A 16,848-nucleotide genomic window follows, 5' to 3' on the forward strand; every position below is an offset into this window, starting at 1 on the left:
ACAATTTATCCTTGTACCAAATTGAGAAATACAGTCTTCGTTTTTTTGGCAAGGAAAATGTACAGACAAACCTGAATCGGGAGTTAATTGAAAAGAAAAATGTGGAAACAACGTTTCGCGGTATTTTGCATTAACTTTTAGCGTATTTTCCTGTTGGAAATCGTGACTTTTCTCAAATTCCTAGACATTAAAAAAAACTTTAATGGTTATTAAATTAAAACTATAATAAGGAAATGTGTTTTTTCTAACAAATACTACATTTCGAATGCAAAATGATAATCATACGACCATATTACATTAGTATGAGGAAAATTAAAAAATATCGAATCTGAAAGTAAAGTAAGCCTTTTGCAGGAAAGAAAGAAAGAAAGAAATCATTTATTCGCTAAGCATAGTGAAAATGAGTACATAAGTTAAAAGCAGCGTGTATGCTTTGTCATTATTTGACATGCGAATTTTAGTGCAGTACAAGATATTATTATAATATTATATAATTTACCATTCATTCATCCATAATTCAACTAATAATAAAAAAAAACCATTTATTTTCAATGTCGTCCCTTAGAAAATCATATATGTGATAATAATTTTCACTAATAAGATTATCTTTTAGGTTTTTTCTTAAAATGAAAATCGTCTAGGTCTCTTAATTTAGGGTTAAGGGTCGGGCTTAAATCAAATTTTTCCTCAACTAAAGCTTGAAGCCCGCCACGCGTTCATGCATGAGATATCACGGAAATTGTTACTCTACAGTGCTCGATGTTCGTTGCTCACACACACATTCTGCACATTTCTATGGGCGTTCAGGTTTTTTATGTAATTTTCCAATCTTTAATCTTTCTTGCATTGTGTTTTAGGTATATATGTTCTATTGATTTATAAAAAAACTAGATGATCCGGCAGTCTTCGTAGTGCCTCAATCGATAAATAAAAGATCTAAACTTTTGTATAAAATAAACTTAAAACTAACAAAAGGAATCCGTCCGACGGGGGACACATCAAAGGAAAAACAGAACAGAATTGTTATTTTTATTTAATTCCAAGCATTTTCATATTTATCTACCTTTTAAACCTTATCTGGATTTCTACGAATAATTCAACATCGAAATTAGCCAAATCGGTTCAGCCGTTCTCGAATTTTAGCGAGACTAACGAACAGCAATTCATTTTTATATACCTAGTCAGGTCATAAATTCTGTCACATGTTTAATGTAAAATAATTGAAACAAGTTTATTCATTATGTAACCATTCATATACCAAAATGAACTTAACAAAACATAGATTCTTATGACACTAAAGTTTATTCAAAATTACCTCCGTGATTTTGAATACAGGCCTTCAATCTGCGCGGCCAGTCGTCTATCGCAGCACGAACGAGATCCATGTCAATATCGGCGGCTGCCTTAATCAAGGATGTCTTGAGTGACTCCCAATTGGGATGAGGCTTTGAGCACGCCTTTTCCTCCAAGTGTTGCCATATCTTGTAATCTAACGGATTCAAATCTGGACTGGAGGAGGGCCAGTCTTCGTGCCGGATGAAGTCGATTTCACGCGCCGCCAGCCAGTCTTGTGTGCTGTTCGCTCTATGAGCTGGCGCCGAATCTTGTTGGAATACCCAGTGCCTGTTGTTGAACATGGTATGAGAAACAGGTTCCACAAGGTTCGTCAGGGCTGTATTTTGATACACAACTGCATTCGTTTTTACACCTTTCTCACAAAAATGTACCTCTGTTAAGCCCCAATAAGAAACTCCCAACCATATCATGAGCGAGGATGGAAAATGACCTCGTTGGACACGCGGAATACGGTTGCTCGCTTCTTCACTACTGTGTGCGTACACCTTATCATTTTGTTTGTTGTTGAAGCTCTCTTCTACGGTAAAAATTTTTTCATACGAAAAAAGAATTTCCCGATATTTTTTTCCCGCGTACCGCTTCAACAAAGCGTGGCATCTCTTCAGTCTCAGGTCCATTAGACGAGCATTCAAACGATGTCCTGTTTTTCTTCGATATGCCCGAAGCCCTAAGTCTTCATTTAACACCCTTTTCACCGTGGTTCTGCTTAACCCCATCTGAAGGGCCAACAGTTTCTGCTTACGTTTGGGATTTCTTTGAATTCGCGCCTTCACAGCTTTTATCACTGCTGGAGTCCTAACAGACCGAGGGCGACCACTTCTTGACCTGTCATCTACACTAGAGTCTTCATTGTATCGTTTCATGGTACGATAAATGAATCTTTTGGTTATATTCAAATTTTTCAGTATGTTAAAAATTTGAATTGGCGCGTAACCGCAAAGATGCAACGCAATAACTGCAACACGGTCTTCTTTAAGCGTCCACTCCATATTTAAAAATGAGTAAAATTCTAAAAGTATACATTTTTATTTTCATGAACAATTCGAAATTCGAATTCAATAAACTTTTTTGTGGCCAGCATTCTAAAAGAAAAGTTTTTAATGTGAGACAATACTTATGACCTGACTAGTTATATATAGATAATATTTGAAATAACAACCTTGAAATTTGGTTTAATTTAGATTGAATACGGCTGTGTATATAAATTACGTCATAAAAACAAAGAATATAATATACCGGTAAACCTATAATTTAAGCTGATCAAGTCTTGGAAATTTTAAGATACGATATTCGCGGTATATTATTCTAAACGACAGTTTTTAGTTATTTGGTCCTCGCGAGTCGTAGGTGTATAAATATTGAATATGAAAGAAAAAACTATTTAAAAAAAATAAACCTGCGGAAGAACCGAAAGATTTACCACAAATATTTAAAAACAAATCTTTACTGACCTTACGCGTTACACGTTTAGTTGGTATAAACATATTATTAAACTGAGTCAAAATTTATTTTTAATTAAAATGTTAATTTATTTTCAACCTTTTCCCAAAGCACCGAGCTCACTTATAAATTCTTGCGGCCATCCTTAATTTGGTTGAGATTTTCTAGACTATACCTTTTTTAATTACTCAAACTAAGGCTCAAGTTTTTTTTTTCTGACTTAGTAAATTCATAAACAACAAAGTCTTATCTAAAATTAAAAGAATACCGGGAATACTGTCTGTATATTCATTTGTGATTTTGAATTTAAACACAACTATGTAGATATGATACACCATTATATGTCAACACTGTATACTGACCTATATGTATATACACTGATATGATATATGATGAATATGATATATTTTGAGCTATACCCGTCTGAGCAAACTTATAATGTAATTTGACTTTAAGCTGAACCTCGCGTATTATTTCATAATGGTGCGGATAGATTAATAAAATTTTATGTTTTATGCTGTAAATCTTAGGGCTCCTTACTTAATTAACAGATATCTACAAACTATAGTTAAAAAACTTTTTATCCTATAATATTGGTGTGTAAATGTATACATATTATATTAATATCACACTGAATATACTGGTGGTAGGACCTCTTGTTTGTGAGTCCGCACGGGTAGGTACCACCGCCCCGCCTATTTCTGCCGTGAAGCAGTAATGCATTTCGGTTTGAAGGGTAGGGCAGCCGTTGTAACTATACTGAGACCTTAGAACTTATATCTCAAGGTGGGTGGCGCATTTACGCTGTAGATGTCTATGGGCTCCAGTAACCACTTAATATCAGGTGGGCTGTGAGCTCGTCCACCCATCTAAGCAATAAAAAAAAAAGAATCTTTGCAGTACTTTGATAAGGCAATTTTTTTTTAATATTTTAGATTGAAGTTCTAAGTTATGTATATTTTTTACATAGAAACAACTTTTCTCGACGTTGAAAAATGAAATGATTCCGTGAAAACCAAATATTTCCGACGCGAAATTAACATTTCCGGGTAAACACCCGGCCGGAGAGCGACCTGCACCCTAGGTTTACTGCAAACCTTTGTTCTCGACTAAATAAAGCATCGCAACACTTAACCCCGGATTACCAGCACCTTTACGTGTCAACCTGATTCTGAATATTAAATGGCAATGTTTATTTTTTTATTTCAAATTTCAAAAAAAACTCTTCATTGTCTGACATTTTAGATTTTATTAAAAACGTCAAACATATTACGTTTTTATATGAAATTATAAGCCGTATCTTTATATTAATACGTGAAGCAAAAACTTTGTATCTCTTTTTACGAAAATTGCGCGGACGGAGGAGTATGAAATTTCCCACACTTATAGAGAATATAGAGAAGGAGTGCACAAAGCAATTTTTTAATAAATAATGTTTAAAAAATACATTAAACCAATAAAGAAAAATTACACATATTAACATGTATTTGACACACATACGCATACTTACTATTTTGTTTATTGTTAAAGTCTGTGGTCAAGTTGAGAATAGATTAATATAGTTTTTCTTTAATATTATTCTGCTATAGTGTAGCCTTAACGAAATCTGTGATTGTAGAAGTAAAATTTTTGACCATAGAACCATAATAATATTCAAATTTATAATTTAAATTACTAATTACAGTCAAATTTCGACTACCGGGCGACCGCTAGTATCAAATAAATTCGCTTTTTTCCGTATACCTAATATACAGCTAACATGTTTATATTGTGCTTGACAGGCTTACTATCTTTATAATTCATTATTTTATATTCTACAATTTATTATATTATGTTATTAATAACCCTTTCAAACAACACGAACTACCCTCAAGAGACAACGTGTTAATTAATGTATTCAATAGCTAAATATAACTTAACCAAATTCACGCTGCTAAAATTATGTTAAATAAGCCGAAGATTTAGGTTGTTTAAAAAATTCAAATTAATGCAAAATAAGGTAAAGGATTATTAACTATTACTATTAACAGAGTCTATCGCCTCGTAGGAGTACTATGTCGCGCCCATTTAGACGCTTACTTCGTTTGACGGGTCAATGCACACAATTTTTTTTTTTTTTTTTATTGCTTTGCTGTGTGGACGATCTCACAGCCCACCTGATGTTAAGTGGTTACTGGAGCCCATAGACATCTACAACGTAAATGCGCCACACACCTTGAGATATAGTTCTAAGGTCTCAGTATAGTCACAACGGCTGCCCCACCCTTCAAACCGAAACGCATTACTGCTTCACGGCAGAAATAGGCGGGGCGGTGGTACCTACCCGTGCGGACTCACAAGAGGTCCTACCACCAGTAATAATCCAGGAACAAAACTGACAAGTACTTAGCAAGTTCTCATTGAGTCACGCGTTCAGATCCTGCAAATTGGTACTGGTGCTAGGACCTCTTATGAGTCCGCACGGGTAAGTACCGCCACCCTGTCTATTTCTGCCGTGAAGCAGTAATGCGTTTCGGTTTGAAGGGTGGGGCAGCCGTTGTAACAATACTGAGACCTTAGAACTTATATCTCAAGGTGGGTGGCGCATTTACGTTGTAGATATCGATGGGTTTCAGTAACCACTTAACACCAGGGGGGCTGTGAGCTCGTCAACCCACCTAGGCAATTTATAACTTAAAAAATTTTAGATTTAATTACATTAAATTAACTGTAAACTCTTCTATATCGTTCCCTCACTACTGAAGATCGCGACCACATGTGACGTTCTTCCACTGTGTTCGATCATGGGTGGCATGGACCGCATGGTACAGACTACCACCAAGTGCTTCTCTTACTAGATCTGACCATCTGGCTGGTGTTCTGCCCACGGCGCGCTTGCCTTCTATGCGACCCGTAATTATGAGTTTCTTTAATGAGACATGGTGCATGAAAAGCCGGGATATCAATATCATATATGATATAATTGTACGTACGTACATAATAAATAAATATAATCTCAAGAAAACAAACGCAATTTTACATATTTGTCACTATTAACGCCTACGAATTTTTAAGGAGCAATGTACAAAATTTTATTTATCTTCACCGACACAATTTTTAAACACTTCAATTAATGGCCGTGCCAAGCTAACTCATTCGCTACGTAAAAGTCAGAAAAACACTGTATAAAGGAAATAGGAAATTTTGTAGTCGTCGTGGCCTAACGGTTAAGACGTCCGGTGCATTCGTGTTGAAGCGATGCACCGGTGTTCGAATCCCGCAGGCGGGTATCAATTTTTCAAATGAAATACGTACTCAACAGATGTTCACGATTGACTTCCACGGTGAAGGAATAACATCGTGTAATAAAAATGAAACCCGCAGAATTATAATTTGCGTAATTACTGGTGGTAGGACCTCTTGTGAGTCCGCGCGGGTGGGTACCACCACCCTGCCTATTTCTGCCGTGAAGCAGTAATGCGTTTCGGTTTGAAGGATGGGGCAGCCGTCGTAACTATACTTGAGACCTTAGAACTTGTATCTCAAGGTGGGTGGCGCATTTACGTTGTGGATGTCTATGGGCTCCAGTAACCAGTTAACACCAGGTGGGCTGTGAACTCGTACACCCATATAAGCAATTAAAAAAAGATACAAGCTCAAAATCGATTGTGGAAGTTTTATTCAAGAAACCCAAGCATCCTACAGTCACACATTTGTCAGCAATATGGTTATTAAAATATATTTTTCTCAAAAAACTTTTAAAGATCTCAATATTGAATACGTCTGAGCTGAATAAATACAACGGTTGCCCAAAAAGCCATTCTGGCTACAATTTGCCGTACTAAATTTCGCTTCTATATAAAATTATTTTATTAAGTTTTTACTCATAGCGTTTTAATTGTTTGGACATCACGGAATGAGCGTAATCCACTGTTGAAACGGGTTCGCGTGGAAAATGCTTGGCAGAGTAGAAACTAAAGCATTTACGACTCAAGTCAATTTTTGTTGAAAAAAATATTTCATACGATAAATTGCTTATATACTAAAAAAATTAAAATGCTTATATACTATAAATGCCCAACGGGCTTATGCATGTAAATCACACGTCGTCAATCCGAAGATTATGATTTCAGCATTACTGTTCCCTAAAGTATAATATTTTTATAGAAACGAATCCTAAAAATATATATATAAGTATAAAAATGAATTGCTGTTCGTTAGTCTCGCTAAAACTCGAGAACGGCTGGACCGATTTGGCTAATTTTGGTCTTGAATTATTTGTGGATGTCCAGAGAAGGCTTAAAAGGTTGATAAATATGAAAATGCTCGGAATTAAATAAAAAGAACAATTTTGTTTTTCCTTTGATGTGTCCCCCGTCGGACGGATTCCTTTTGTTTGTTTTAAGTTTATTTTATACAAAAGGTCTTTAGGTCTTTCATTTATCGATTGAGGCACTACGAAGTTTGCCAGGTCAGCTAGTTGGAAATAAATATTAATAAAGAATTTTAAAAATGCGTGTCATGGATTCCTAAAACTATAAGTTCACAATTGCAGCCTTTTTTGTTAAACTTCACTCAAAGAAGTATCTATGTGCAATCTTATAGTTCTTTTTATGTTTAGTAAGCAATGTATGTTTCATGTTTACCAGCTTATCCGTGTTCAATTTTATTTACAAGAAATTAGCACGTCAAACAAAAAAAAAGGTTACTGAAATTAATAATAAAAAATAATATCAATAATAGGGGCTGTAGTGTACATATATTACATTTTACCTCTTGTTGTCATTACGTAAATTTGAAATCAGAACCTTTATACGAAATTCCTCCTTTTTACGAGAAGCCGAAACCTGGAATTAGCCTATGGTATATTCAATAACTCCAGGTTTCGCCTTTCAGAATATATTTCATGTCAACCAAGTAACCAGGGACGTCTTAAACTAGGATGGGGCCCTTGGGCACACAAGAATTTGAGGCCCTTTTGGAAAGTAAAAAAAGCGAATTATAATAACATTTTTTTACTGAGTTTGAGACCATTTATTATAGGTAATCAAATACAGTATTATAAAATGTCATTAATGATATTAGAATGCGGCTGGTTTTTTGGTTACGATTTCGATAACGGTTTCTTTCGGGATTTCTGTTGAGCAAAATCTTCTGTTATAGTCATATTATATGCCTTGTAAATACCTTCTGATTACTGACTTGTGAAAAAAGTGTACTGTGCCCGACAAAAATGTTTTGAGAATAAACGTGTGAGAGAAATTGTCGGTCTTTCGGGGCCTCCTGAGGATGGGGGCCCTGGGCACGGGCCCCGTGTGCCCTTATGGTAAAGACGGTATTGCAAGTAACCGTTTACTATTAAATTTCTAGATTCAAGGATAGTGTTCGTGAAAATCTCGTGGAATATTTTTTGCGTTTTTACTGATTAATTATAATTGTTTCGTTTCCTATAATTAAATTCCTTTGGATACCATAATTTTGGGGTAGTTATTTCCTGTCCTAAAATTTCATATTACTTAAGACGAGGTGAATATAATGAACCTAGTGTGTGTGAATATGTGTATGAAATTCATATATTTTGACCGCCATTTATGATAAGTTCAGCGTTAAACAAATATGAATAATTCATAATGTTTTATAAGAAAAACTCAAAAGATTTTATTGAATAGATACAAACCAGAAATGGTTGTCTAGAAGGGAAATTTATGCATAGAAAAAATCAACGATCATTTAAAATCTGAAGAAATTGCCTTTCATACAGATATCTGCCACAAAGTCGTTATTTTCATTCAAGCAAAGATTTCATTCGTTTTATCCTGGTTTCAGAGAAAAATCTCTCTCACGGACAATTAACTACAGTTATAAAATTGTTTGAATTACATTATGAAAAATAAGTTATATGATTTGTTTTGAATTCTTTTAAGGTCGTGGTTATTAGTATTAACAGTAAGCAAGCAATATTTTGTTTTCAAGGTCAATGAACTATTTAGTGTGGCAAATGTTTTCCGGAAAAACAAATCAAAGTAGGTCTCAATATATTACTTGGATATTGTATAATCTGTGTATTTAGTTTTACTAGCGGTCCCCCGGTGGTCGAAATTCGACCATAATTATTAATTTAAATTATAAGTTTGAACATTATTATAGTTCTATCGTCAATTTCAATTTTACCACAGACTTTAACAATAAACAAAAGAGTATATACCTATGCGTGTGTGTGTCAAATGCATGGTAGTGTGCGTAATTTTATACTTATTGATTTATGTATTTTTTATGCATAATTAAAAAAAGTTGTATTCTGCACTCTTCCTCTATATTCTCTATAAGTGGGGGAAATTTCATACTCCTCCGTCCACGCAATTTTCGTAAAAAGGGGTACAAAGCTTTTGCCTCGCGTATTAGTATATAGCATATAAGCAATAGTAAACCAATTTAATAAAATCCATCTCTATAGAAAAGGTTTATTTGAAGTAAAACACAAATATATTTATGTACGGAATAATTTTTATTCACTTAATACACTACGGAGAGAATATTTTCTCTCGAAAAAGTGCTTGACTACATCATTTACTCTTTTCACGTATCCCGTCATATACGGACAATCTTTACCACAGTTCAGTTCTCTTGGTGGATGATCAGTAGATTCGGTCAGTTGTAAGGCTTTTTCCGTCGGAGATGTTATTATCAACATTGATATTAATGCTTCTATCAACCCAAAAACAGAATACCTTTGTAAATGTTCCGTGAAAATAGATTTAGGATAAACATCATTAATGTCCAGATTGCATTGGCGAAGTACAGCTGTTAAAGTGCCGTAATATATATCTAAAACTCGATCATAATGTTTGAAGAGTATTTCTCCGCTAGTTGACATATAAAGGAAGTACGATAAATCAGTAGCTGGCGACGCATATCTGCCCAATTGATAATCTACTAAAATCACTTCTATCGGTCTCCGTCCCTAAAATAGGACACAATTTTAAGTTTAATAGGATACAAATTTAGCACAGTTTTGTTAATGAAATACGTACTTACTGTATATTTGAAAATTGAATTGTTTGTCCAACAGTCTCCGTGGCAAAATGCGCCATAATTTTCAACAGGTAACGTACATTCGTGTAAAATAGAAAAAATATCTGAACTTAATGCTTTCAACTTTTCCTTTGCAACTATATCAGATACAACATTAACCGAAGTATCATAGTAGAATTTCATGTGATTAGGGACACGGCTTACGTCAGAATACTGTACGTCTTTGCTACACAAGTTCCTTATCTTCAGAAATTCTGTTGGATCTGTTCTGGCCCAGACGAAAGATAATGCGTGCATTTTCGCTAAGTTTTTCACAACCAAGGAGACGTGATCTAAATCTATTTCAGAAAATCTATTATGAAATTTATAACGTTGCCCATCTAAATCTCGAACAACTATAGATTCTTTATCATATTCAGCGCTGGCGTAAATACAATTCAGTATTTTAAGTTTCAATCCTTCTATGACATTAAAATTTCGTTGAATCTCCAAATATTTAGGTCCGATATATTGATAAAATATATATTCACGTTTATATGATTCTCTGAAGTGATCACGATAATCGTTAATTGGACGCCATTTTACTATCAGTTTTTGTTTAACTTTTTGTCCATCGACGTAGCCACTTAACTCCACTTTGTTTGTACCACTAGAAAAACTGTCTATTTCATCCGATCCGTAATTTACGACATAATCAATCTCTTTCAAGTTTAATATATCTGCTAATTTATAAATCACTTCGATGAAGTCTTGATGTAACTTTGATTTTTTTCGTGTTGGCATATTTCGTGTCTAAACACTACTTCGTGTGAACGAAAACTAATAAAATATTATATCTCTTTCAAATCTCTATACGCTACGATTGCTGTGATGATTGACTTTATCTTTTGTGGCGCGCACCATTCATCGTAAATGTCTTGATAAGAGTGGCAACCGCTACACAAAACAATTCAGATTTCGATTTCAACTCTCAAGGTACCTAGTGAGATTCGCATTACGGTGTCTATCTCTCCGGTATTTATTTAATATCAGGAAGTGGGTCTTGTCTAACAAAGTCCAACAAAAACTGTTATTCTAACATATTTACTGTTTAAATTTACTACTACAATTAAACTTTACGTCTATATCGAATCTTCATGATTTGAAACTTTTCAGATTGTCATTGGTTTTTATGTATTTTAAGTATCTATGCGACCATTTTAGGATAAATTTTAGAAATACCTAGTGTGTGTTTATGTGATTTTTGGCTACGATAAAAACTGTTACACGCTAATGGTACTACATATTACAGAAGAATCCTTGGAATACCAATAACAACTGGAAGAAGTTTCATGATAATCGGATGGAAGGGCTTAGAAATGGATCATCCTACAATAAATAATCATTTTTGTTCAAATACATGAGATTTATTTAACAAAATAGTCTAGATCTAAAGACTCAAAGAAAAGGTAAAACAACTGCAAAACAAGCAAATCGGACCTTTAGTCTCAGATGTTGAGATATAATTTTACAAATCAAATATGTGCCTAGCAGAAAACTAAATTCTATAAGCCTGAAAACGGTTACGCAAGCTCACGTAAACTCATAGCATTATCAGTGCGGAACAAGCAATGTCTGCGCGTAGTGGTATGAGATAACTAGTCCGACCGGACAATACCTTTTGTCATGTCACTCAATAGTATCCCAGCGTCCTGTAGACGTATGTGAACGTCGCGCAACTGGTTTTATGCATTCAATAATGCTTTGTTCGCTTTTGTCAGGCTCCTGGCGACTATTGTGTCTTGGGTATGCAACGTTCCCAACGCACTTTTACGGCTTTAACATCCTGATTGAATTGACAATGATTTTGAAGTGTCACTAAAATCCAATTCACTTCCTCGTGTCACAGTATACATGAAGATCTCATTCACTACTAAGGGTGTCTCGTTTTCAATTAAAAAAAAATCAGTATATTTGAGCTTATTTTGCATTTAGGCCAAATTATGTCGTCCAGTTATTATCGTCTTTAAGTAGATGCCGCAAGATTTCCGCCTAGTCATGCGTTATATTGAATGACAGTTCTCTCTTCTCAGACACATAAAAAAATAATATTATATAATATGTATCTGTTTTTAAGTATTAATTTCGCTTTTATTGTTTTTATAGTTTTAAGCTTAACTTCTATCTAATACGAAAAAGTATGTTGTTGATAGTGACAGGGTCATTGAAATTAACGATTCTATTAAATCCTAAAACTAAAGAGTAAAATTAATATTTTACGTACGTTTCGTGGAATAAAGTTCGTAGGGAAACAAGTCTAGACGTACAGGAAATCAGTTTTCCGTAGACTAGACTGTGGCGGTATATTGTAGCTTCGTAACTCTCTTTTACTATTAGTAATATCATATAGTATAGAGTAATAATCGGTTGAGAACAAATAACACTCCGTCACTTGATCCCAAATCAGGATCTATTTTTGATTATTTATTTATTTATTACTAGCTGATCCGGCAGACTTCGTAGTGCCTCAATCGATAAATAAAAGACATAAACTTTATTTAATTCCGGGAATTTTCATATTTATCAACCTTTTAAACCTTCTCTGGACTTTGACAAATAAGTCAAGACCAAAATTAGCCAAATCGGTCCAGCCGTTCTCGAGTTTTAGCGAGACTAATGAACAGCAATTCATTTATATATATATAGATTTATTATCAATAACAGCATGTAAAAAATTTGGCTTGTAACTTAAGCCATGCGCGCAAAACTAATCAGGACCAATGTGCTAAGTACATAACGTTCCTTACAACTATAGGACAAGACACCATAATAACGAAAACCAGTCTAACTTTTAATCTAAGGAAGTAACAATAAATCAAAATCGCAAATGTAATCACATTAAACATGAAACAATTACACTACCTAATCTACTTTTAACACGGAGGAGGCCCTTGATCATTCATATAAACATCGCTAATATATACCTAAGTAATATGTAAAAATATCCAATTCAGTTGACGACTGTGCCAGTTTGTTATATGTGCGAGACATTCGGGTAATTGGATTATAATAAGATATGCTATTTTTGTAACTTAATAATGCAAAGATATTGGTTCTGGTTGACCCTGCGAGTATTAAATTTAGTGTTCAATGAAATGTGTGATAGCAATTCAGGCGAATCTTTCAGAGAGTGAATTATCTCTATATATAAAAATAAATTGCTGTTCGTTAGTCTCGCTAAAACTCGAGAACGGCTGTACCGATTTAGCTAATGTTGGTCTTGAATTATTTCATTTGAAGCAGTAATGCGTTTCGGTTTGAAGGGTGGAGCAGCCGTTGTAACTATACTGAGACCCTTAGAACTTATATCTCAAGGTGGGCGGCGCATTTACGTTGTAGATATCTATGGACTCCAGTAACCATTAGCAATAAAAAAAATAATTAAAACTTACAAAAGCATCAATTGCTCCTACATGCCTGCATGAATAGTTACAAAATAATCGGCAAATATTAAAATAACTAATCGTTTTAGTTTTGCTACTGACCTAGATCGATTTAGATAAATATACTTGGCGTAATGTTGCACTTTTACGTACACATGTCTGTGTACTACGTTAGGGGTGCATTAGGCCAGTACAGAACAGGGGTGTGTATCGATTGGCAACCCCTCACCCTGCCCCTGACTATACAATATTCTCTGTACTTCGGCACCCACCCTTTCATTACATTTGCGAAACAAACTTGTCCGTGCCCACGTATATATTGTTTTAAAATGTTTAACTTTGGAAAGTCAACATTCGCTGAGTAAAATTGTTTTGTTTCACTAAACATTTCGACCAACAATAGTAAATATAGCAAAACGAATGAAATATGATAGCTGTAGTCATAAATTAAATTACTAAAGTGACTTAATTACTTTTTCATGACGAGTTATCTTATATTGGATATTCAGAATATTCAATACGCATTTATCGAAGAAAGTAAAATTTGTGATAAATGTACAAGGTTGAAAACAATATTAATTTTTATTTTACCTTAGTAAAGAAGGCAACAATATGGTTAAAAATAATAATTATTTAAGTAAAGCTACTTATAAATAGAAAATCTGCGTTAGCTCACCGCATTAATTTATTTATTGTTTGGCTCCACATAAGTTACTGTTAGTTTTAACAAATTCATGTTATGTAAACCCGCAAGCTAAAGCGAAGCGGAAAGAGAGGCCATGAACCTCACGCGATACCTTCGATCTTACCATTAACCGATTTTATTGTATTACATTGCGTGCCAAACAATAAACAGTAGCACAATTGATTTAGTATGATATTTGGAAAGCAAACTGCTTTTTTTTTGGCATTTTTAAAAAGACTACGGACGTATACAAGTAAAAAAACATACAAGATAATAGAATTATCATTATACAGCAAAAAAATCGTATGATAATTATTAAGCGGATAAAAGCAATATGTTAACAAGGTATCTATATTATTAATAATTAGTGGTAGTAATAATTTATATCTGTAAATGGTATGCTATTCGTTATAGTACATACATAGATGAGGAATATTTTTTGTACATACTTCAACTATTTACAAACAATATCACTATTTAGAAGCGTTAGTAGGACAAAAAACATAACTAGATTTATCTCTATGTCAGGTTGTTACTAACCATGCATGTAGTTTCAATATGAATAAATACTATTGCTGAAATTGCTCAAAATATGTATTTTTATTAATGGTATCGAGGTACTTTTGTAGCTGACCGTACACCAAAATAAGACAAATTAAGACAAAAAACATTTAAATATATTTTTAAGCACGCAATCAGTCTTATCTTTTTCGAAGGCAATACCAACCAGTCTTCAGTATCAAAATCGGTTCCCACACATCGGTCCAAGCTGTGCGTTGATTGTTTACAAGTTATATTCCTTTTGTTGTCATCTATTCATCATCACAGGACTGACTTGATTAGGTTATTGACATTTGTACTAATATGTTTTATTATAATCACAACGTGGTTATTGATTTATGGTGATATTTCTTCAAAAGTAATTATTGCTAATGTGCTAAATGTTATCTATATATTAATACGTGAAGCAAAAACTTTGTATCCCTTTTTACGAAAATTGCGCGGACGGAGGAGTATGAAATTTTTCACACTTATAGAGAATATAGAGAAGAAGTGCACAATGCTAATATTTTTTTAAATAATGCATAAAAGATACATTAAATCAATAAAGAAAACATTACACACACTACATACCATGTATTTGACGCACACACGCATGCATACTATTTATTGTCAAACTTTTGTTCTTGACATCTGTTGTCAAATTGAGATTAAATATTGTTTGTCTTTGTTAATATTTTTTATAGTGTAGTCTTGGCGAAATTTGTGATTATAGAAGTATAAAATACAATAATAATAGTGTACAAACTTACAATTTCAATTAATTATAGTCGAATTTCGACTACTGCGGGACCACTAGTATTTATAAAATGACCTATGAGTAATACTAAAAACTCACACGTCGTATTGATAAAACAAACCACGCGTTCCTTAGTTTGAAATGAATTTAAACATACGAAAGTAACTCGTGCAAATGTTAATTTAGTAGCTCGTCGTCTTGACACAATACAAATAGCTGCGTGTTACGAACATCAACATTACCACCGGAAGATAAACAGGCGACACAAACAGTTAAATCACGCACGTTAATCAGTGTGAAAAGCTGCGCTCTGTACTAAATCAACGGGCAGCCAGACATCAGCTGACAATGGGCCGACCATACCCTGTACCGTAATGAATCAAACGACAACAATATTCCACGCGACGAAGAGACTTCCCACTGGCGAGTCGACAAAAAAAAATTAATAAGATTTATTTTTTACTTTTGCTATTAAAATAAATTGTTTGTATTTGTTTTTATTTTACACGAGCGAATCAGCTCACGCCTGTTCTGTTGTTAAGTGGCTACCGGAGCTTATAGATAAGATAACATGAATCTCCAACCTTGAGATATATGGCTAATTTTAAATTTTATAATAAAACGCCTATTACATTCGTTAAACGATAGCACAAGAGCGATTTGCAGTAATAGTCAGGATGATAGTATCCATGCCCTATTTAGGTTAAATAGTGTATTATATTAAATTTACTTACTAATAAAAACGTATATTTATGACCCACGTCGTAAACGATCTCCAAATGAGGTTAAGTAATAACGCGTGCTGATGAATTTTTTTTTTGGTATAAATAACTAGTAATAAAAACAGCTGATTAAGGAACCCTAAAGATTTCTCTTCTAGAGTAAGTTTTGTTTAGAAAAGATACAAGGTTTCAGCGTTTTAATTTCATAGCAAACTTTGTATCATGAATAATGACATCAATGTTCACGTCATTGATACAAACTGTAGTTCAGGTTTTGTGTCTTTCACGTGTTTGTTTTGTGGTATTTAAACAGAGCATTTACTCTCAATCCCGAAAACTGTAAATCTTAAACCTAACTCTGAACCACATTAACCTAAGCAAATTATATTTCTATCAAATGTTGCTTTTAATTCTAAACTTCAACAAATCTGTTTGTTGGCTTTAGAAAATTTCAGTCATCTTTTTGAACTACAATTAATCGAATAATAAAATAATGAATTCCCCGGAGTCAAAAATCTCTATCTACTCCTTCAATACGTGACATGTTTTTAATTATTTTTTTTTAATTCACAACACATCCTTCCTTACTATTAAAGTTATTTTTGCCTTCTGGTAGATTCATTTTACATCGATCGAAATATCCACTCAATAAAACCTGTCTGACGATGTCCAATACGAGTATATTAATTATATTGTCCGTGATGTAGACTGTCATCGGACTCAATTGGATTGATCTACTGATCATGACATCAGGCTAATGAATTTATATCAAATCACTACTATTTTAATGCTTTCATTCTTAAAGATTTATAAAAAAAAAAATTTACCGTTTAAGTGAATATTTTTTTGGGGTTTTACTTTATGATTTAATTCAGTTTCAATTCAAATTCTACTGTAAAACGTCCTTATTCT

The 16,848-nt window shown here is 33.7% G+C and overlaps 2 protein-coding genes across 10 annotated transcripts in view; both read right to left on the minus strand.

Annotated features, from left to right (window-relative positions):
* The window catches only part of Liprin-gamma (liprin protein kazrin), a 106,919-nt gene that overhangs the window by 76,249 nt on the left and 13,822 nt on the right, over positions 1 to 16,848 (minus strand). The gene's annotated exons all lie outside the window — the stretch shown is intronic.
* Positions 7,277 to 11,728, minus strand: LOC114242627 (uncharacterized). Its single transcript, XM_028173868.2, has 2 exons — positions 9,811 to 11,728; positions 7,277 to 9,736 (listed from the first exon to the last, which is right to left on the minus strand). The coding sequence occupies exons 1-2, from the start codon at positions 10,588 to 10,590 to the stop codon at positions 9,281 to 9,283; spliced, it is 1,236 nt and encodes a 411-aa protein (XP_028029669.2). The 5' UTR covers positions 10,591 to 11,728; the 3' UTR covers positions 7,277 to 9,280.

The sequence above is a fragment of the Bombyx mandarina genome, chromosome 08 (assembly GCF_030267445.1).
Source record: "Bombyx mandarina strain Sakado chromosome 08, ASM3026744v2".
NCBI classification, from domain to species: Eukaryota; Metazoa; Arthropoda; class Insecta; order Lepidoptera; family Bombycidae; genus Bombyx; species Bombyx mandarina.

What these genes read in the sequence shown, in the direction of transcription:
- LOC114242627 (XM_028173868.2), bottom strand. Translation starts at nt 10,590, where the DNA reads ATGCCAACACGAAAAAAATCAAAGTTACATCAAGACTTCATCGAAGTG. An exon ending in ATTCAATTTTCAAATATACA is followed by an intron (nt 9,737 to 9,810) that starts GTAAGTACGTAT and finishes GTCCTATTTTAG; the next exon opens with GGACGGAGACCGATAGAAGT.